The sequence below is a fragment of the Petromyzon marinus genome, chromosome 51, assembly GCF_048934315.1.
Source record: "Petromyzon marinus isolate PM22_M1 ecotype Great Lakes invasive population chromosome 51, UKy_Petmar_22M1.pri1.0, whole genome shotgun sequence".
NCBI classification, from domain to species: domain Eukaryota; kingdom Metazoa; phylum Chordata; class Hyperoartia; order Petromyzontiformes; family Petromyzontidae; genus Petromyzon; species Petromyzon marinus.
Genome location: NC_133717.1, coordinates 14,399,395 through 14,422,860, shown reverse-complemented (window position 1 = coordinate 14,422,860; position 23,466 = coordinate 14,399,395). Strand labels below are relative to the sequence as shown.

Here is a 23,466-nt window from a genome sequence, read left to right as displayed (position 1 = left end):
AGCGCAGCGATTGGCACAGCGTGGCGCCCAATCAGCGAAGACCCCGAGCAGCGGCCAAAGCCGCGTGGTCCGAGCCTAACGCGCGCCCCTCGTCTCCACACTCCCCCCCCCTCAACGTCGCCGTTTGGTTTGTCCCACCACGGCGCCACGTGATGTGCCTCGGCCAATCAGAGGCACGGCGCGGCCGCGCCGCCGCGGCGATGGTTAAGCCACGACCTCGGACAGCGCGGGCCCCCCCACTCGCCCCGCGCCTCTCACCTCAGCCGCGCTCCCCGCCCATGCGCCGCGCCACAACGCCAAGGCGAGCGCAGCCGCGGCGGCGTCAGAGCGAGACGGCGGCTCCCGTGCACTCGGGGTGGGTCTTCTCCTCCTGCCTGCAGCAGCGGAGCGCGGAGTCACCGCGTCCCGCCATCACGGCCCCTCCCCCAGCGTGACGACACGCGCGCATTGACGGCCCCGCCCCCCCCTCGCCGTGACGTTTCGGCCAGCTTCAATGTTGCTCGAGATTCTGCTCTGATGACGTCACTTCACCAATGTCACGGCCAAGTGGGAGCGGGAGTGACGTCACGGCCATGCGCTTTGTGGCCCGCATCAGGACGCAACGTGACGTCACGTCTCGCGCGCGTTCGACATCACTAATATCTGATAATACCGCCGTGGAATCCCTATACCGTGATCAATGTTGCTCATTGGAACACAAATGTTTTTTTCCTCACTGAACATATACGATATGCAAAGTTTTGCTGGCTGCCTGACGTGGGGGTGATGTCGTGAGAATTGTATTGTTTTATATTTTTATTATTTTATTGTTTCCCTTCTACGTGACTTTACCGAAAGAACCAAGAATATGAATCCCTGCAGCCACGAAAGCTTTAAATCAAAATGTAGAACGTGTTGTCTATATTTATTTAAAGTTGCGCATTTTGATGTTACGTCACATTTCTCACCCCCCCCCCCCTCGTCACAAATGTCTGACCCCCCCCCTAGGTGCGTGAGGTCATTCATGGACGGCCCCTAAGACAATTTCTTAAACTGATCAATGAAGAATGTGTCGATTGATGGTAACGATAGATGAATATAATGGTCACGATGACGACGCTGTTGCTACCGATGATCCACATTTAGAAGTATGCATTGAGATTTAGAGTGTTTTAGTGCTATAAATGTCCAAATGATGGGCCATTTTTCTGAGCCATCAATTGCGACCAGGTCGCTTTTGAAAAATAAGTTAATACTTCAGTGGGCTATGCCTGGTAGGATGGGCATGGTTTAGTTTTATTTGCATGTGTTTGGGTGACGTTTACATTTCTTGTACTTTGCACTGATATCATGTGTTTGTACCGTTTGTTGTCATGTTCTTACCCACCCCCTACTGAAAAAGAGATATGTAGCTTATCGGATTCCCCCAGTGTAAATAAGTATTCTGATCCACCAACCCCTATCCCGTGGTGGTCCACTAACCCTGGACAATAGTGGCAGCCGAAGGTGGGAATATATCCAAGAGGCATAGGCGGAGTTTTGACTTCGATATTTTCAGCAGGGGGTTCACCACTTTGTCCCACATTAGGAATCGCGGGTGCATGTAATTAATTTATATTGTAAATTACTGAAAATAAATTAATAAAGCTGTCCAGTTTGGCGGGTGCTGTCCCCCCGTACCACCCCCCCCAAGCCAGAAGGATAACCACTGCGAGATGCAATGACTGTTGACCCCCTGCCCGTTTCAAGAACTCTTAGCCACTGCATTACTCTCTCTCTCGGTGACACTCAAGCAGTGCCGGATTATCCGAGCAGCAAAAGTATCTACATATGCTACGGGCCCCGCACTTTGATTCCGATTCAGTGATTCTGCGCTTGCTCTATTACTATAGTACTATACCACCTTCAACTTTTACAAACGACTGTTTAAGGTTACGCGATGTCGTATTATCTGGCTGTATAGCAAATGAAAAAATACGATTACTTAACTATACAAAAAAAGTTTTACATTTTTTTTATATTTAGGGCCCCTTTATAACATACGCTACAGGCCCCATACTTGCTTAATCCGGCACTGCACTCAAGTCGTGTTTTCTCGGATGGCAACGCGACTCGCCTTTGTAAGGGATCACCAGCTTCGCCACACGCGACCCTGGTGTCCCGCTTAGCTCGGTGGTGGCTGACCCTACGTCCTGGTGACAAAACGACTCGGTTCTCCCCCCCCCCGACGTCTGTTGTTCTTGTTGTTTGACTTGCATCCCACTGGGATTTTTGCACAGCGTTGGTGTATGGTGCTTTTTCAGGAATATTTTGCTGTGTTTCCTGAATTTTCTGTTTGTAGTCTCAGTCACTTTAAGATGTTTTCTTGTTCATGTTTTTTGTTTGTTGCGGTTGCACCCGATTCAAGAGCCGAATGGCTCACAGGGCTATACCAAATAAATGAAACTGAACTCGTGTTCTTCCACAGGAGTGAGGAATCACAAAGGACCTGGGACTGGAACTGTGGACTCGCACGGCAAGATGCGTGTACTGTGTTGAACTTCTTTCGCACCGTACGGAGCTCACCGTGCCGATCGGAGGTGCGGGGAAGGACAACTATGTGGCGGAATAGAAGCGGGAGACTTACACCACCTCCGAAAGTGATGCGGTGGAGACGTGTGCGGGAGCGACATGGATTGTGATGTCTAAATCCGACATGCCTACTGCACGGGTCACATTCACCTGCCATTGCCCATTATCATTGCTTACGGTGCTCGCATTGTTTACCATTCGTGTAAGCACCTATTTTAAACCCTCAATATTCTATACATTTTCTAATGGAACACAATGCTTACACCATTGGCCATGAATTGCCTTATAAAGCAGTGATCGTATATGTTCTGACCATTGCTTCAAATTGGGCTGAGAGTTCTGGTAAAAAAATATAACAGCAATATATAGATGCGTTACACAACACTGCAAGTTAACTGCCCATGATGTTGAGCCTGGTTAACTGTGGCTCTGCAAACTTGCATAACGAGGCATGCAGAATGCTTTCTAATAACTGCAGTGATTGATGCAAAGCTAAACACGTCCGTGTTTTCCAGACTCAAGTTTCTCTCCATTATTAAAAATAGATGCCATACGATATTCTCTAGTCACTTGGCACACTACCAGCTAAGGAACCGTTAAATAAATCTGTCTCGCACCTCCCAGTTTCCACCTTGCATGTCAAATTGGAGCGTATTTTATCCGATAACATGCCTTCAGCCACTGGGGTTTAAGGCAGTTTTAGTTCCGTTTAAGACCTGCAAGTGTGGTGGTCTCAACTTAAATGAGACCATAATTTATGTTTAAATAACACGACCCGATTACCCATAAATATAACGCTCTTAATTCGGAAAAGTCTGATATCCGTTATTTTGTATTGGTAAAATTAGTCCCACGTCGGTTAACATCGTTGGCTTAAGCAGTAAACGTTGCATAACTTTTGGGCCATCTTCTGCAATAAACCTGCGACGACTCATTCAAAATAATTCAATAACTTTTGTTATAAGCAGCACGAGCAGTCATCGACTTACGAACACAATTAGTTTATGGGGCCCGTTCTTAAGTTAAACGGATCGTAAGCCAGAACAAAAAATCTACTGTATTTAAATGCACAAACACTCGCTCCCAGTACGAGTGACTCATTTACATCTCGAGGATCGCTCAGCTGAACAAAATAGTGCAGCGGTTGAATTTGCAAGTGAGAGTTCGTGTTTTAATTCAAAGTTTAAAAAATATATATTCATGGAAGCTGGTTCGTACGTGCGGGTGTTCGTAAATCGAGGACTGCCTGTATGTACATATTTAAGTAGATTAAGCAAGTGATCACCACGTATATACATATGCACTTCTGGGCAAAGTCCTGTACATGTACACGACTGTGTTATTTATTAACAGATAAAAAACTAAACGTTAACACTTGAGAATATGCGGCTCTAAGGAAGGGATATTAAAACTTTGTACATCAAAAACTAAATGTTTAGGTGCCATTGATAAAATATGAACTAAAAGCAATAAAAAAATAGGTATTCAGCCAACAATTTTCCATTACGTATATCCACAACAATAAAACATGTTCATTGGCCTATTAGCATTCTAGAATTGCATTACCCAGTTCGTCAGCAGTCAGACGTGCTATCAAACAATTACGACCAGTTTATCAGATGTTATTTCCAAAATGTACATTCCTATCGGCAAACATGTGAACCGTGAACCAGTTTCTCTCTTGTGGGGATCATCACCTGACCAAGCGCTGAGGTCTAATGCAATATTTTTTTAAACAAACTGTTTAGAAAGATTCTAGATTTGAAGCTTTCGTGACTGCAAGGATCCATACTCTTTGGTTCTATTCGGTAAAGTGACTTTACCGAATAGAACCAAAGAGTATGTTTAGAAAGAGTGCATCTACCAATACCATCTGGTAAACCATCAACATCCTATTAACACACGGAACTGCTGCTGTCGATGGCTAACGGGTCCACAATTAACGTATTTAAACATGCTGCCGGTTAACGTAAATATGGAAGTCCAATATTTAGTCAGATGTGGAAATACATAACGGAACACGATTCAATTACCGAGAAAACGCTGAGGTTCTATACAATATGGTTTTCCACTACGGGTTCTCGTGATACACGTTTTTACATAAAACATACATACATGCATACACAGTACATATACATGCAAGTATTAATAAGTGGTCCCAATAAAATAAACTTGCAGAATATATTGAAATTTGAGTTGTCATTAAGTGTTTCGAGGTCCAGGTGTCTCTTTGCTCAAGTGACAATTCAGTGACGCTCAACACCATGGGCAGTCCTGAGCCAGTCATGTAAATTCCACATTCCTTTGGCAGGAATGTCTACAAAGAGGGAAACTATTGTTTGAACACAGCTACTGAATCGCAGAGCTTAGATGGGCAGCGTTAATCCCTTGCCAATGTGAATCAGGCACTCTGCCAGTGCCACCTGCACGGATGTTGTTTGGCATTTAAGTGTTTAATGTGCTCATACAACTGGCTGCTAGTAGGTATGTCTGGATTGGGCTTGTAACTCCATTAACAAGACATTTCCTACATTTGTACAACTTTTTCAACAAAATGTAATATCCATTGTGAAATTAAATTGTTACCCAGGACCTCAGCAGGGTTGTCTTAATACCACCCACTTACGACCAGATAGGTTGCTCTGGAATATTTATTTCTATTCTAATTAAAACCAAACGTGAACTCAGAAAACGTGGTCCCATTCACTTTGCTCAGTGCGGCAAGAGTACTCTTTTCAAGGTCGTAAAACCAGAATGTAACACGGCGAGTGACATTTGCTGCTTTAACGGAGCACGTGATTAAATGAAGGTGAATTATAATCCCCAGTCGCAAGTAGCCGAGTTCATTATCTCTCCACAGGTACTGGTTCATACCATGTTTTTTTTCTCACTCAGGGCTGCCAACTGACATGAGCAACAACCCATATTAATAAGCAATCGGACCCACTGCCTGATGAATGTTAAGTGGCACTGTGAAAAACATGAATGACCAAATATTAACATCAATTAAATAATATCATTCACATGTGCAAAATAAAAGGAATCTAATAGCAGATCACATACTTTATATATAGAAAAATACAGGTCCTGTACATATTTACAGACATTTTCTCATTTACTCACATTAAGCACTAGCTATATTCCACATCATCATTACACCACCATGCGATCATCATTTAGGCAACAGGCATGTTACTTAATACAATTTTAAACAAAGACATTAGGTTGATATAAAGAGATGGGTGGTGTTTTGCCAACAGGCGAATGGAAAACATACTGTAGGTAATGCAAGCAGATTAAATACTCACTTAAGTGATAAGGCTCTCTTAACTACTATGTGTTCTTATACTGTCTACTACATATTGTATATACACAAACATAGAAATGTTGCCGCAACAACCCACGAGGCTAAATGACAGTGCTGCTTGTGAACAGCTCAAGCTGGCATGACACACAATGGGATAGTGTGTTCTGCATTCAGGCTCACCTCTCTTCTGTCAGAACAATTCGTATGGGTTTTAATACACTAATACGCCAAGGGACCGAGGCCCCCTCAGGCATGGAACCTACTTTGTCTCTGTAGAAGACTCCTTGCATCTTTGTGCACCTTTTGACGATCCTATCACATGGAACAGTGTAGAGAAGTTGTTGTTACTCTGGAGATTGGAAGATCAAAGTGTACAGAAGTTGAGGTTTACTTCAGAGAATATGAGTGATGCTACGGAGACCGTGTGGGACCCTTGCCCTTTATCAGATGTTAATAATGATGCCTCTGGCCCTTAAGAGTCAAGATGGAACATCGACGTTGATCCGTCACTTCAGGTTCGGTGAAAAGGTCTTGATGGGAGCAACTCTGGGACCATGAACTCACATTCAAAATTTACTCTGCATTGGCACGAGGATAACAACGGGAATGAGTGATTTTGGCACAGCTAGAAAATTAGCAAGTGTTGCAAATTTGGAGTTCCAGTGTGATATCCAGATATTGCATAAATCATTGTTTTTCTGTTTCTGCGAGCTCTTATAAAGCTGTACGCGAGTTACTGATTCGTTTACTGTGCTCCCGATGGCCAAATATGACCCTCCCGTTTGACACTGTACTGAATGAGATTCTTCAGGCCCTTCATGTACAGGGTGCAGAGAAAATCCACGTAGTTCTCCCAGGCAACTCCCTGCAACATGACACAGGAGAGAAAACCAGTGTTGAGAGCTCTGGTGTAAGACAATCAGTTTCGGGAACAATGCATACATTCATATTCTTGGTTCTTTCGGTAAAGTCACGTTGAAGGGAAACAATACATTATATATAAAACAATAAAAGTCTCACGACGTTTCGACTGCAACACAAGCAGTCGTCATCAGGTGTGAAAACAAACGGCAAGAACATTTGAAAGAAGTGGCAGTTTGCATTTATTTATTTTTAAACGTTAGCACCACGGATAGCGATTTGACAGTTTGTTTAGATGGACGAGTCCATCTATGTTCGGAAAAGAGGAGGGGGGAGACGAAAAATTAATGTATGCTGTCTGAAAGCCACCGTAAGCGTGAACAATCAATTAAGACCCGAAATGGTGTATCAAATCCTTCCAATGATTGCCAAGCCACAATCCATCTTCTCGGTTGAAATTGTCTGTGTTTGTATATGTGGATAGCCTCATGAACGAATCTCTCATGGTAGCCAGATGGCTTGCAAATAACCTGTCTTGGAGAAGTCAATGTCATGTGAGCCTACTGAATTATAAGTGATCTGCCACGGCCTTGGTGTTGGTCCTACCGTGTTTAAGGTCTGCTTTGTGTTCACGAATGCGGTCCGAGACATGTCATTTGGTTTCTCCAATGTAACTCCTACCACAGAGGCAACTTAGTTCGTAGACACCAGGGTACTGTATGTCCGGAATCACATCTTTTACAGACGGAACCAGATCACGGATTTATGTAATGTGTTGAAACGGACCTGGATCTTGTGTTTATTCAAGATTTTGGAGATATTTTTTGTGATCCCCGCAATGTAGGGTAAAGTGATGGTTTTGAAAGGCTCCTCAGGTGGGTCCTTCTTCATGGTTTGAGTGATAGCTTTGCAGATTGTATAGTCGGAGTAACCATTAGCCTTAAGAGCTTGGTGTACGTACTTGAGTTCACTGCCTATGTGTTCCTGGTCGGATATGCATTGGGCTCTATGGTGCAGAGTCTTGATGAGATAATTCTTCTGTGATGGATGGTGGTGGGAATCTGGTTTCAGATAAGCATCCGTATATGGGTAGCTTTCCTGTAGACAGAGTGGCTCATTGAACCATCAGGTCTCTTTTTTATTAGGACATCCAAAAAAGGTAGCTTGCCATCTTTTTCAACTTCCATGGTAAATCTGATGGCTGGGTGTATGGAATTGATGTGGTCGAAGAATTGGTCTAGAGCAGGCCAGCCATGTGGCCAGATGACAAAAGTGTCATCTACGTACCTCTTCCATAAGGTTGGGCGCAGAGTGGCAGTCTGGAAGGCGTCAGTCTCAAATTTCTCCGTGAAAATGTTGCCTATAACCAGAGATAGGGGGGAGCCCATTGGGGTGCCCTCAAAACCTCTTCTCCAAGACAGAGGTTCTTTGTAAGCCATCTGGCTACCATGAGAGATTCGGTCATGAGGCTATCCACATATACAAACAGAGACAATTTCAACCGAGAAAATAGATTATGGCTTAGCAATCATTGGAAGAATTTGATAAACCATTGTGGGTCTTAATTGATTGTTCACGCTTACGGTGGCTTTCAGACAACATACATTAATTTTTCGTCTCCCCCCTCCTCTTTTCCGAACATAGATGGACTCGTCCATCTAAACAAACTGTCAAATCGCTATCCGTGGTGCTAAAGTTTAAAAATAAATAAATGCAAACCGCCACTTCTTTCAAATGTTCTTGTCGTTGGTTTTCACACCTGATGATGACTGATTGTGTTGCAGTCGAAATGTCGTGAGAATTTAATTGTTTTATATATTTTATTATTTTATTGTTTCCCTTCAATGTGACTTTACCGAAAGAACCAATAATATGAATCACTGCAGTCACGAAAGCTTTAAATCAAAATTTAATACATACATTATTATCAAAGCATTTTTTTTTGCATTTTTTGCCACAAGTATGTGCGGTTAATACAGACTTCACGCCGTGCAATAGGTATATATTTGGTGTTTAAACATCTTAACACCTCCTGTATTTATGCCATAAAGGAAAAAATCTTTTTATCAACCAAATGGCCCCATAGATAAAACATAAATGTCGTTCATTTATGACATAAGAGCACAAATGGAAATTATTTGGTTATGCAGGAAAAAGAAAGAAAAACAGAACTCTATATATCTCACCATGAATTCTAGTGGAAGATTTAATTTTAGCAAAATCCCAAGGAAGACTCTTCCCCACTAAGGGTATGAGAATTCACTCGGGCTCTACCAAGTAAAGATTATGAAACATTTCAATTTGTTTCACCAAATGTGATCCAATTTGTGGGCCACGTCATAAGGTGAGTAAGGAATGCCCTATTGTACTTCATCAGTGAACAGCTGCAGAAGATGCCCTGGGCCATTATCTTGTAGAAGTGGAGTAGCTGGACTACACTGTGCTGAGTGATCTCTCAAGAGTGACACGGAGACCCAGCTGCCACATTGGTCTGCCACCACAACACCTTGGGAGACCACACTTTTCTTATTTATGCATCCAGCTCAAATAGGCTGTTTTAAGCATACACATGCTCTTTATTATGTTTCTATGAAAACACAAATTGGTCCTGCCTGAAAGAGTTATTTGACATTACAAGGCCGATTGTTGAAACTGTATAAAATGTCTTGGCCCACTGTGGGCCGTATTTATTTTGCATCGTGTCACATTGAGACATTTAATATTTATTGTGTTGGTTTTTGACAGATTTAATTGCAGCATGGATTTAATAAAAATACAGCATGGCTCAATATATTTTTTCGCATTCCAATGTGTCATTTGACGCGAGTGGAAAGACCAAAGCGATAATGAGCATAAAGTACTGAGGTTTATTGAGAGAGGGATAGAGAGTGCATGGCGTGGAACTGCTCACTTTAATCTTGTGGAGTCTCTGAATAAGAGCAGATGGGTCCACAAGCATCTCATTCTGTGAAGAAAACATTTAATTAATTCACAGTATCACACAGCACTCGGGCATCCGTGTGGCTCGCAGCCCCCAGTGTATTTCACCCGGTTGACGAGTATGAACCTCACAATAAGCGGGAGGGAGGTGAAGTCTAGTGTATGTTTCTCAATGCAATGAAATGTTGATTGAAGTTTTTTTCTTCGAGGTTAAACATTTCAATTAGCTCTGTCCAAGGGGGGAGAGAGAGGACGGTAAAGCGTGCACCCTATGGTGTGCTCTTTTTAATATTTTAATCGCAATGTTGTTTGACCCCTCAACCGTTCTAACACTGCCATGGCATCTGCATGGAATCACCAAAGTGTCCTACTTATCGCTATAACATGGATATTAAAGTCCCTGGCACATCATTCACAAGATATGATTGATGTCCAAACCCCAAAAAGGAAAAGCTGAATAGTGAACAAAACATCTCCTGTGTAGCCACAGCCAGATCTCCTGCAAATAGTTAAAAAAAATGACATATACATCAATTAAACTAAGCAACACTGTAATAGAACGACTGTTCAGTTGTACACAAATATAGCATTGTGCAAGTGTAGTGATGGTACTATCACTACTGTGTACACACGCACACGTGTGACGTCACTATGCGGGAGACCACGCGGGTCTACACACACACATGACGTCATCCCGGCTGGAGGCGGGAATGACGTCAGGGCCGGTTCTGGACTCGGGAGGCCACGAGGGTGGTGTGAGGTCGTGGCACTCTCTGTGACCCCGGCTGGACATGTGACTGGACCCCAGTGGGGGGCCGGGGGCCTAGGGGGCACCTCGGGGGGCACGTGGACAGCAGGGGGGCTTCGAGAGGGTTCTCGAAGGGAGGCGTGGCCGGGGCGGGGCCCGGGCACGCCGAGGCCCATATAAGCAGCCTCCTCACGAGGTTCGAGGCTGCCCGTATCAAGAATGAAGATGCATCGTGAAGACGCCAAGAAGAGTCAAGCCTCCAGTCAACGGACCTGCCAGTAGCCCACCTGGCTAGGTCACGCTAGAGTATCTGAGAAATGTGTGTTAGCTAGAGTAGGTCGGTGGTCACCACCCTATGCGTAATGTAAGAGTTAACTGTTGTGTTCATTAATAAATAAGTGTTGCCTCCCAAGGAGTTGTGTGTGCACCTAATTCGAATCCACTACACAAGTAATAAAGAGACCATGTCATTTCTGTCAAGTGCTAAGAATAAATGTGCACAAAAAGTTTATTTGTGTAGATACCCAACTGGGTCCTTGGGCCCTTCCTTCACCAACCCCCAACTTAGCAGGTGTAGTAAAGAATGGTGAAACAACCCCACCAGGCAGCACAGAGTGGCGAGGCCTTCATCCAGCGGGGAATGGATGATGGGCTGTCATTACTTTCATGAATTATTAAAGAATGAATGATTTTTGAAACATTCCAACAGTCAAGGTAGTGTGCAGAGTCATAGCATCGTTCATTTTTAACTCAGCTGGAGTCTCTTAAGTCACACCCACACACACCCACCTGTGCGATAAAGCGTAGAGCCATGCCCAGCAGCGCGGGGTGGTATATCAGGCTGTAGCCGCAGTTGTGACCGGGCTCGCCGATGTAACTGGGCTCGCCCTCGAAATGCCTCTTGTTCACAAACCTACCAAACGTGCTGTCGCCTGAAAAGGCACAGCTCTTCCACAGGCAGCTGATGATGCACATCACGTATTCGTTGTACGCCTTGATGCTCTCCTTTTTCCAGATGAAGTCCTGCCTCTGAGTAGGAGGGGGGGGGCGTAAGAGGGGGCAAACCACAATGGCACCCATGCAGCACCAAACACCCCCCCGCCCCTTTTGTCTGTGGCAACAGACGCAAGAGACATGATGTCGGCATAAGTGTATGTGGTGGACGAGGTATAAGGCATTGGTCTACTGTACACCAAAGGGGCAATGAGTATTTTGCCTACGTTTAATTTCAAGCACGTGGCTATATAACTGTATTCGTGGGGAAAGTGGTACCATCAATTGGTTCATAATTATTCCCAGGATGAAACAAAAACAACACGAACATAATTACCGTCAATGACTTGACTGTCTTGAGCTCTGTGATGACTTTCCGATAACTGTCAAAAACAATAAAGCCAAGTTTATTACGGTACTGTATTAAACCTTCGTTTTAATTTTCACTTTCAGTTTATATCAGTACATTTCCTTCTTGTTTATGCGGTGTGTTGTATTTATTCTCTGTACTCCAGGTTTCTCTTGCATTAAAAGTATTCTCTTGACATACTCTTTGGTTATTTCGGTAAAGTCACGTAGTTTAAAATAAAATAAAACAAATCACGACGTTTCGATCGCAATACAAGCGGTCGTCATCAGGCCTTTGCCTTTGCCTGATGACGACCGCTTGTGTTTCTATGGAAACGTCGTGATTTATTTTATTTTATTTCTAACTACGCGACTTTACTGAAAGAACCAAAGAGTATGGATTCCGGCAGTCACGAAAGCTTCAAATCAAGATCTTCTCTTGACCCCAAAGAAGCTGAATGGACAAACATGTACGCTTTTAAATATCAGCAATTAATGTAAATTTACCAACAAATTTCGCATGGACAAGTTATTTACATTATTCATAGATATGTTAGAAGTCTGCCATAAAGTTCAGAGTAATGTTTTATTTTCTAGAATTCTCTACACACAAATGCATGTAATTCAAATTGTAAAATTACTTAGAAACAATATCACGGGCCTTTGCCTTCAGATACCTATCTTACCACAATCTCTATCTGATGTACAAGCATTGGAACAAGACATACCAAATTAAGTCATTGGCAACTGAGCTGAAATCCTAAACCCACTTCACAAATGACAACTGGATTAATCTCATTCAGATGCCTGTATATGAACCCAGCACCTTAGAGTTGCTGGCTCAGAGCTCCGAATGGTACAGCATTAAGGCTCCCGAGCATATGTTGATGTGAACTGTAATGTAATTCCCAGAGGTGACTCCAAGTTGTTACATACCTGCAGAGGAGGTGGCAAAGGCGATCCAGAGTGGAATGGTCCGCGCTCAGGAAGGCAGGGTAAACCACGCTCTGAGGCGCCACCAGCACCACGGGCAGATTGCCGATGTTGTAAACCTTCGCCACCTTCAAGGGTCACAAACCAAGACATCACAACACGAAACATCCAAGCCGCGATGCTGCGACACGGCATGCAAGAACACGCCGTGACTCGCAAGGCCACGGACACACCGCGACACCCAACATAAACACTTCCTGATATTGGCTGCATTATGGGTGGAGGGATAACTTCTACAATAAGGTTATAAAGTCGCTGTTTCTACGACAAAGAGCAAATATTTCAGCCAACAGTTGACTGCAACGTCGAGATATTCCTTTTCTCTTCAGTGACAATAAAAAAAGTCTATTATTTTCAATTAACCCGTAATTTACTGTACCGTTGACCACAAGTGACAATACAAACCAGTATGTAGGGTAGAAGTGCTATGTTGTACTACACTCCGACACTATAATGGGCTCATGGTCCAATTACCGCCAATAACATTACCATCGTTATGCACATCAAGTAAAGCGCCAAATGAGCACACGGCAATATTCATGTCCATTAATGACCCCAATCCAGCAGTGAAAATTCCACATTGCTCAGAGGCCAGTACTTTCATAGGACCACTGCTGAATTTCCACAAAGTAACATTTGTTGGAGCAACTTCTGATTCATCTTCTTTGGTTCTTTCGGTAAAGTCACGTAGAATGAGAATAAAATAATAAATTGATAAAATAAAATAACACAATAATATCCTCACGACGTTTCGGCCACAACACAAGCGGCCGAAACGTCGTGAGAATATTATTGTGTTATTTTATTTTATCACTTTATTATTTTATTCTCATTCTACGTGACTTTACCGAAAGAACCAAAGAAGATGAATCCTTGCAGACACGAAAGCTTTAAATCGATATTCAACTTCTGATTGTGAGTATTCTGTCAGTGTGCTACGCAAAGGTTGGAACACTATAATGACTTGTGGGAAATAGAAAGAATGGCATTTAAAATAACATTTCATCCATTTAACAGCACACCTTATGGAATCAATGGCATCCTAGAAGTGCTGGTTCGTTTACAGTACAGCCAGCACATCATTTTTGGCCCAGCATTGTTTGTGGATGTCTCTTGCCCATTATATTGGCTACCCAGTGAGTACTGGGTTTAACACCCTTGCCCTTAGCAATGGCTTAAGAATAGAGTTGCTCAGAAAAATGGGCAAGTTTAATTCACAAGACTTGTCAAGTGGACATTCAAATACTGTATGCTACAGACGGCTTTCCATTCTTTATCAGCAACAATACTCTCCCAGTGGTCAGTTACATAATACACCAAAGGTGAATTTACCCTCAATTTACACTGCTTTAAATAACAAACTAAGTGTTACACCCAAGGTTCATCAGCAACTCGCCACATTTTCCTGGAACGAGACTTGGTGTCTCAGTGGGATCCCACTTGGCTCAAAATGAAGCTCTTGACACATTGACATACCGTCTGGTAGAAGTCGAGAATGCAGTGCATGAGCAGGCAGTTGGACATCTCCTGCTGGAGGGCAGCTGTGGCCAGTTCACTGATGAAATTCACCAGCTGGTGGATGGCATGCCTGGTGTTAAATTCACCATTGGCCCTGGAGAGTGAGGCAAGAATGCATTATTTATTGCCACGTATCCCTATACAAAAGTGCACAAACACGTGCCATCAAGGGTTTATGATCAGATGTATATTAAACATGTAAAATTATGAGAAATAGGGCATAATATTAATGGCTGAATAGAGATGTCTGTTCATTCCACATGACTCAAAAACAAAAGTAGTCCTGTAAAGATAAGCAATACGTGAAAAATCTAAACTGAAAAAACTCTTCTAAAAGGCAAGTTTGTTTTTTGACAAGGTGTGACCTGACCTGGGAGAGCTGGCTATATAAACCACAATTACAGATGAGACGGCATAGCAGTACTTTTCTCTCAATTAAGTACAGCATTTATCTCATCCCTTACATGTGTACCACACTGGTATGCAGTATACATGCAAAGCAGATACGCTGAAGTTCTCATCTGTGTTTGAGATAATTACTATTGTCACCCATTTTTCTACAAAAAGGTTCTCAACAAAAATAAAGTGTCTGTAAGTGTAATAAACTGCAAATAAGGCTTACAAGGTAGGCTGCTCTGTCAGGCCAACAGCGTTGACCTCTGTCTCCGCTTGCGTCTGCTTGGCCATCAGCAGATTGATGAGCAGCCGGTGAAGGCTCTCTATGATTGCGCACTGCAGGGAAACGGTGGCAACTCATCACTCGCCCAGAGCCTCACTCACTGGTCAGCAGTGAACCGCGCATCCAGCAAGAGCCAACTCGAGCTGTTTACAAACTCTGTGTAAAGAAATCGTGTTTGTTTGCCACCACTTATAAGTTTGTCTAAGCCACAGCAAAATACAAGTATCCGCTACCCGATTGTGCATTTAAATTAATAAACTGCTTACAAATATATTGTTATTTTTATGGTAATTAACGGCTAAATTAGTTTTGAGTCAGAGGCTTTCTAAAAATATTACAGATCATGTGGTAACCTCCGAAACAGGATAATTTCTCTACAACTCTAGCTGTCGCATGACGATGCTGGTTGTAATTACTGGCAAAACGTCACAGTACTCGAATTGTAAATGTTGTGAGTTTACTCTTCAACACACCAGTGTGCTTACTAATTGGCTGTGTCGGGTGGTGACGGGTTTAACGATATATTTATAATAATAGGGTTTTTCCCCTTTTTTCTGGCAACAAAACTGAAACCTTTTTACAAGGATTCATGTCTGCATTAACCACAATACCTGCAGTCAAAATGCAAAAAAAAACATACTATGATAATATATGCATTGTCCTTGAAAGCCGTCCCTTGGTCCACACCAAGGGACGGCTTTCTTTTGAGCCTCGACCCAATATATTATCATAGTATTTTTTTGTTTGCGTTTTGACTGCAGGTATTGTGGTTAATGCAGACATGAATCCTTGTAAAAAGGTTTCAGTTTTGTTGCCAGAAGAAAGGGGACAAAACCCTATTATTACATTTTGGTACTGGCAAAGGAGGTCTAATGATTAGATATATTTATATTAATGCGATCTAACCCAAAAAGTCCCTATTACAGCTACAGCACTTATATAATTGCTAGATTTGCTCTTATCGCCACCTGGCCAAACCAAAAAATCTATGATGGCTCATAGTATAGCGAGTTTGGAATAAAATACACCTCAAGTTATCCCCGTCATGCTATAAGCATCGCGTCGTGAAGCGAAGAATCCATTCGAAAACTCTCAGAGCAGTGCGACCGTTCCGCTTTCGAGAAAGTCCAGGGAAGCGGACACCACGGAGCGACTACCTCCAAGGTTTCTTCAAGCGACGGCTTTAACGATATATTTATATTTACGCGATCTAACCCAAAACCCTCGATTATGGATAATATTGGTCACGAAAGCCCACATGTTAAATGACATCCTCTGGCTTGCCCCACTCTCAAGAAATCGAAACTCCAATCTGAAAACCTCTGTCTCTGGCAGCAATCTGAATGCACACATTGACCCACTGAGGAAGATAAGTAACCATGGTCAATTAAAACAAAAACCGGGCAACTCTGACAACCCTTACTGGAATTCTAATTTCCATTAAATTATACGCTGAAATGTTTTAATGAATATGTTGGAAATTATGGCAGATAACTGTATTATTAAATAATACTCACCACAGAGTTTTGTAAATAAATATTTTAATGGGTATTTGCTTTGAACATTCATGCTTTTTATCCCAAGACATCAGGAGCTTAAATAAAACATGTTTCCCAGAACCTGACTGATGCTGTTATTTATAGCCAACCGTGTGTTGATGGAACTTATTAAAGTAGCTGCCAGGCAGCACTCTCCACTCATTTCTTGCTGCAGAAAAACATCAATGGAAAGATTAGTACATTATTAACATTGTACTTGGCAGCCAATTTGAGTTTCCAAATAAATGGGACTTCAGTGCCGAGCACATTTTACGTGAAATTTCTGTTCATAGTCTACGAAGCCATATCATACAAGAATTGAGTAGAAAAAACTCTAATGTATTTTATTTATCTGGGAACGTTTTAGATACGTGTTAATCATTTCCGTGAGGGTCCTGCTTGCTGAATAACGTGTCAAGATTCCAAATGTCGTTTTCTTAATTTTTTTGTTACTGTGGTGAGACTAAAAATATGCTGGACTAAGCACACGTGTAAATGTGTGGCTGATAGTGTAATACAGCAATGGCTATTAACTTACCTTGAAGTAGACACATGAAGAGATGAACGTCAGGGTCAGAGGCTTCAGGAAACACTCGTACAGCTCTAAGTGCACAATAATAACAAACACCGTGTGGTCATGCGCCAAAAAAATCACTCAGATGCAGAAACAATTGTACATGAAACACAACAATGCTGCCTCACACAGACATGTAGGAAAACATGTCGTACTCCCCCTTCTATGCCTTTTCATTCGCAGCAGAGGCATTCGCACACATACATTGGCTCCATCTATCGCACCTCCGATAAGCAGTTGGCTACGTGAACAAACGTACACATCTATATATGGTTCACCAACTCCAAGTCACCAAACTTCAGTGTACTGCGACACACCTTGGATACGTTCAAGGGGCAGAGGGCCCCCGAACACTTCTATTGAAAGACCCATTAGTCCAGGCGCATCATGATAAGAGATAACGATCTGAGGAGCTGGCAATCGGAGGCGCCATACCTTCCTGTGAATTCTCAAGTTTAGGGATGCAAGGCGCTGGCACCCGTACTCATTAACTGAGTGGGTGCGTCACATGCCCCACCACTGGCAAGGCTTTCAGCATCCTAACACCCCACTGACGACAGAGTGCTCCGCCCCATTGAATGCTTTCCTGAAAATTAATGCGATCAGTTAGGGTTACATAAACCGGTAAAACCTTAAATGTCCTTATATGACCAACAGACATTTTAATTAAGATTTCTAATGGGAGAAGCATCTCCAGATTTTTCTTTGGATTCAGTGTGAACCAGTCTAGTATAAAAACAAAAGTCCACCCAGCTCAGTCAACTCCATTAGCTTTTAAGTCATGTCTAAAAAGTGTCAATGCCAAGCATATAATTTCATTTTCTACATGAAACAGTTAAAATAAACGTTTTTGGGTTAGATCGCGTTATTTATAAATGTGTCGTAACCCTCCAACACCCGAAACGGCCAATCAGTAAAAAAGTGTCACGTTGACAAAAAACAAATAGTTCACTACTTTAGCCCCTCTTCACACCGGTGGGCTAAAGTAGTGAACTATGTCTTTTGTCAACGTGACAATTTTTTACTGATTGGCCGTGGCGGGTGGTGGAGGGTTATGACATATTTATAAATAACGCGATCTAACCCAAAAACGTTTATCATGAACAATATTGGTCGCGAAAACCTACGTGTTAAAATGAAACAGTTACCCATCTTGTTAATGAATCAATAGATTATTAGTTTAATCATTCCATTGGTTGTAGTATTTTACAAATTCCAATTTAACCCGAGTCACCCTGTCCATTTGGGTGGCGCTGTGGTCAAAGTGCTCGACTTAAAACTACAAAGTTGCAAATTTGTATTGTCCAGGGGTCAAATGCGTCTATCAATTCTATGCACAATAACATTAGTACGACTTTGTAAAGACTTAACCATTTTTCATTCCATAAAGAAAATGGCCTCTAGCATGCAAATTTACAAATTGCACCACTGGCTCAGGGCAGAAATGTTGTTCAGCATTTGTGACATTTTGCTTCACGCTCTGGGGACCTTTTTCAATTTCTGAACAAGTGGTTAGTTGAAGGCTTAGTTATATAGCTGAAGTGTGAGCGCAAGTGACTTATAAGAAGTACAAGGACTATCACTGCCGGATCTCATTTCTCTGTGGCAGCCTCTGCAATCTGGAATGCCATCCTGCTACACATTTGCAGCAACATTCAATCAACACCTACAGTAGACTCCGGATTATTTGCGTGTGGTTTAAAAGATATGCGGACTAGGTTTTGATATAAATTAATAACTAATGGATTTCCCCCTAGGCCCAAATTAATAATCTAAAAATAGTTATATATTGTTATTCTTGTAAATGTGTATTACATGTCACGTGCTTAAACCGAACAAATATGTGCTCCGGTTAATCCAAAATCCACGTGATCGCCTCTACAGTGCAGTAGTTGCATACAGTGAGGGAAAAAAGTATTTGATCCCCTGCTGATTGTGTACGTTTGCCCACTGACAAAGAAATGATCAGTCTATAATTTTAATGGTAGGTTTATTTGAACAGTGAGAGACAGAATAACAACAAAAATCCAGAAAAACGCATGTCAAAAATGTTATAAATTGATTTGCATTTTAATGAGGGAAATAAGTATTTGACCCCTCTGCAAAACATGACTTAGTACTTGGTGGCAAAACCCTTGTTGGCAATCACAGAGGTCAGACGTTTCTTGTAGTTGGCCACCAGGTTTGCACACATCTCAGAAGAGATTTTGTCCCACTTCTCTTTGCAGATCTTCTCCAAGTCATTAAGGTTTCGAGGCTGACGTTTGGCAACTCGAACCTTCAGCTCCCTCCACAATTTTTCTATGGGATTAAGGTCTGGAGACTGGCTAGACTACTCCAGGACCTTAATGTGCTTCTTCTTGAGCCACTCATTTGTTGCCTTGGCCGTGTGTTTTTGGGTCATTGTCATGCTGGAATACCCATCCACGACCCATTTTCAATGCCCTGGCTGAGGGAAGGAGGTTCTTGCCCAAGATTTGACGGTGCATGGCCCCGTCCATCGTCCCTCTGATGAGGTGAAGTTGTCCTGTCCCCTTAGCAGAAAAACACCCCCAAAGCATAATGTTTCCACCTCCATGTTTGACGGTGGGGATGGTGTTCATGGGGTCATCGGCAGCATTTCTCCTCCAAACACGGCGAGTTGAGTTGATGCCAAAGAGCTCCATTTTGGTCTCATCTGACCACAACACTTTCACCCAGTTGTCCTCTGAATCATTCAGATATGCATTGGCAAACTTCAGACGGGCATGTATATGTGCTTTCTTGAGCAGGGGGACCTTGCGGGCGCTGCAGGATTTCAGTCCTTCACGGCATAGTGTGTTACCAATTGTTTTATTGGTGACTATGGTCCCAGCTGCCTTGAGATCATTGACAAGATCCTCCCGTGTAGTTCTGGGGTGATTCCTCACTGTTCTCATCATCATTGCAACTCCACGAGGTCAGATCTTGCATGGAGCCCCAGGCCGAGGGAGATTGACAGTTCTTTTGTGTTTCTTCCATTTGCGAATAATCGCACCAACCGTTGTCACCTTCTCACCAAGCTGCCTGGCAATGGTCTTGTAGCCCATTCCAACCTTGTGTAGGTCTACAATCTTGTCCCTGACATCCTTGGAGAGCTCTTTGGTCTTGGCCATGGTGGAGAGTTTGGAATCTGATTGATTTATTGCTTCTGTGGACAGGTGTCTTATACAGGTAACAAGCTGAGATTAGGAGCACTCCCTTTAAGAGTGTGCTCATAATCTCAGCTCGTTACCTGTATAAAAGATACCTGGGAGCCAGAAATCTTTCTGATTGAGAGAGGGTCAAATACTTATTTCCCTCATTAAAATGCAAGTCAACTTATGACATTTTTTACATGCGTTTTTCTGGATTTTCTTGTTGTTGTTATTCTGTCTCTCACTGTTCAAATAAACCTACCATTAAAATTATAGACTGATCATTTCTTTGTCAGTGGGCAAACGTACAAAATCAGCAGGGGATCAAATACTTTTTTCCCTCACTGTATCTTTACAACAGTGGGCAGAGTTTGATTGATGTTGATTGGCGTGGCTGCTATCCACTTAGTGAGCCGAGCCTTCTGCATGGGAGCAGGAAAGTGCTATCACTGAGCATAATACATTCTTTATTACAAATTTTTGTTTTGTTCATTAACAAACTCTATTTTCTTAACTGAAACATAATTATACCGATATTAGTGGTTTTTGGCATAGAGATCCTCGGAAAAGATATTTCTCGGATTATCTGGGATTTTGAATTATCCGCAGCCATCCTCATTAGCGCGGATAACTAATCGATCGTCTACTATACTTTTAAGAGACTCTTACAGGCCCACCTATCTAAATGGGCCAACTCTTCCGCTTAGCTTTCGAGTGACACTGAGTTTAGCTCCGCACCTCAGTTAGTAATTTGCCTGTGAACTATTGTGTGCTTTACAAATTGTATTGTTGTTACCGTACCACTGCTGTCCTGCAGGTTCAGACGGGTGAGAAGCTTTAGCGTCTGTGGCCGTAAAGTCTCACCGTCCCAGACCGACAGCCACGATGTCAGGAAGTAGGAGACACTCGAGAAACCCTCCTGCGCAGGAAGACAGCACTCGTGAGAGCAGATATGGCACTGTACATACAAAGTCTAAATAAAGATTCTGACACACACAGCAGTGGATGTTTCAGATTAATCCAGAAGTAGGCAAATACATAACCTAATAACCTTGAGGTACAAGAAACTGCACTTGCAGAAGTCACAAAACATATCACAATTACAATAACTCACTTGGCACCAACTTACTTGACAAATAAGGTAAGCCGAGCAGACTTACCTTAAATACAATGCACAGACCAGAAATGCTTAACATGCAAGGGCATCTTAACGCATCAGAGCTTCAAGTTTTTTTTAATCCCAGTATGTAAAAAAAAAAGCTTCATATTATAGGTCCGTGTTTTTTTAACTCTATTATTCGCATCCCAAGTTTACCAATCTCTTCCATTCAAATGCAAAGTGGCCAGATGTTACTGGCATCTGATGGATGGTAAACATGGAGGCTGCACTGTAAGGAGTTGCGAGTTTGAGAAAGTTATAGGCGATGCCATCATACCTTCATTGAACCAAAGTGAACATGTGAACAACAAACTAATGTAAATATCTTAGCACATTTTCAACTTTGTGGGATGAAAATAACTGCTTTATTTTGTTATTAGAAGCACGTAATGTGTCAGATGCTTTGTCTCCATGAGTCAGGCTTTATAAATATCAATATTTTCCAAATCTAAAATCAAAATGCGATATAATAAACACATAATATTGCAGCATGATACCCAATATATCCCTTATTTTAGTAGTATATGTGATACACATTGGGGCAGCCCTGTATAGCCTTAATGTTTTATGCATTGGCTACCCCACTAGACGGGCAGGATTTCGTAAAGACTCTGGAATCCAGCAACATGTAAGAGGAGTTAATGGGTCACAACAAGATGGAGCCTTCCACTGGCAGAGCCAGTGGGGGGGGGGGGGGGGGGTGGCACACGTCACCTGCATGTGGCAGTGTCACGCAGTGTGCCTGCTGATGTCACGCATCCCCCCACCCTCCGTGTAGGCCGTGTATTCATCCAATACAAGAATTCAAGTCTCGGGCGAAGCCGGGTAGTAAAGCTAGTTAGTAATAAATCGGAATTATATTATTACGTGCCAGGAACTCTATGAGATGATAGGACAATAGTATGAGTTTATAATTGGCAATAAGTAACAGCAAAGCAGTTATAAGTGACTCACAGAATTGTGCGCAGTTGCGTATACAGTACACGACTTCGCTGAAGGCATCAACACCTTCAGCGAGCGCGATGCTGCTCACACACGGTTCGAATTCGACCCTCGATCGATGGCTGCGCCATCGCCGCACACGCATCGAATAAAAAGCAAGGGACAAGTCCTTATACTTACTAACAACTCCTATCATTTTTCATTGCTGGAGGGGTTGCCCCCCCTACCTGAAAATCCTGGCTTCGCCATTGGAGCCTTCATTTGCATCAGGCTGCTGGGAAAACCAATGCCTGTAGGAAGCTGAGCGCAAGTGGGTTTTTTACAGACTGAAATTTTCCGATAGACAGCAAGTGGGTTTCTCAGACCGTGCAAGATATTTCAAGAGATAAAAGTGACCTCCTGCATATGTTTTCGCGGCTGTGCTGTTGTATATTTCTCAGGTGTGTGTTTCGGGCGTTGTTCAGCTTGATGTCCGATGTTTCACTCCACGTGCCGACAGCTTCTTCAGGAACTCAAATGGTCTCCTCAAAGAAAGCAAATCTTTTACCACTGGCTCAGGGCCTCCACAAAGTGGGGGGGGGGGGGGAGATACTTCGAATTTTGATATTTATACCCCAACCTTTCACGTTTCCATGGCCATTCCACTTATATCTGTGCTTTCTACATGGGGATATTTACCTCGGTGTAAGTCTTTGCCACCATTACTGTGTATGGAGTGTGAGTCTCTTTTAGCCCAAGAACAGCTAGGCGCTGTAACAGGGACACGGTGAGGGTCTGGAGAGGCCTGCGAGATGTGTACCTTAAGCATCTCCTGCGTGTGAACTATGCGGTTCAGGAATTCTGCCTTGTGCTGCAGGGTGTCCTCTGTGTCCTCCTCCTCACAGTAGAGAAACTCTGCCATGAGTACACAATAATTGAATCGTGAATCCTTTGAAATGTGTAAAAAACAAAATTTCAGGGGCATCAATATGACTGGGATTGAATCTCACAATGTCCAACAATCACTTCCATTCGGTTATTTCAGAAAAACATCAAAGAAAAAAAGCAAGTAATATTTAAAAAAACTTTAAAAACACGCTTTAATGAAATGTACCCTACTAGTCATGGAAGACCTCCACGACCCCAGGAAGTGGCCCCGAAGCTTGCCATAACTCAAGGTTA

The 23,466-nt window shown here is 42.8% G+C and overlaps 2 protein-coding genes and 1 long non-coding RNA gene across 6 annotated transcripts in view; 1 reads left to right on the top strand and 2 right to left on the bottom strand.

The window, feature by feature from the left end:
* The window catches only part of LOC116953397 (transcription regulator protein BACH1-like), a 45,426-nt gene extending 45,038 nt beyond the window's left edge, over window positions 1-388 (bottom strand). The window contains exon 1 of one of the 3 annotated variants that reach the window (XM_032973565.2): window positions 259-388. The gene's annotated coding sequence lies outside the window, so the exon portion shown is untranslated. The remainder of the gene's footprint in view (window positions 1-258) is intronic. The other 2 variants (XM_032973567.2, XM_032973566.2) reach the window with 2 other exon arrangements.
* On the top strand, window positions 219-4,740 carry LOC116953400 (uncharacterized). The gene is made up of 2 exons (XR_004404584.2): window positions 219-355; window positions 2,447-4,740. It is a non-coding gene; the product is annotated as an uncharacterized LOC116953400 (long non-coding RNA).
* CENPI (centromere protein I) overlaps window positions 3,852-23,466 on the bottom strand; it is a 31,193-nt gene continuing 11,578 nt past the window's right edge. For both annotated transcript variants that reach the window (XM_032973568.2, XM_032973569.2), the window contains exons 12-21: window positions 23,105-23,199; window positions 21,006-21,123; window positions 17,014-17,078; window positions 14,881-14,990; window positions 14,217-14,352; window positions 12,684-12,808; window positions 11,737-11,782; window positions 11,196-11,435; window positions 9,630-9,683; window positions 3,852-6,722 (exon numbers count right to left, since the gene is read on the bottom strand). In XM_032973568.2, coding sequence (XP_032829459.1) covers window positions 6,603-6,722; window positions 9,630-9,683; window positions 11,196-11,435; window positions 11,737-11,782; window positions 12,684-12,808; window positions 14,217-14,352; window positions 14,881-14,990; window positions 17,014-17,078; window positions 21,006-21,123; window positions 23,105-23,199 — 1,109 coding nt within the window. In that variant the 3' untranslated portion in view covers window positions 3,852-6,602. The remainder of the gene's footprint in view (window positions 6,723-9,629; window positions 9,684-11,195; window positions 11,436-11,736; window positions 11,783-12,683; window positions 12,809-14,216; window positions 14,353-14,880; window positions 14,991-17,013; window positions 17,079-21,005; window positions 21,124-23,104; window positions 23,200-23,466) is intronic.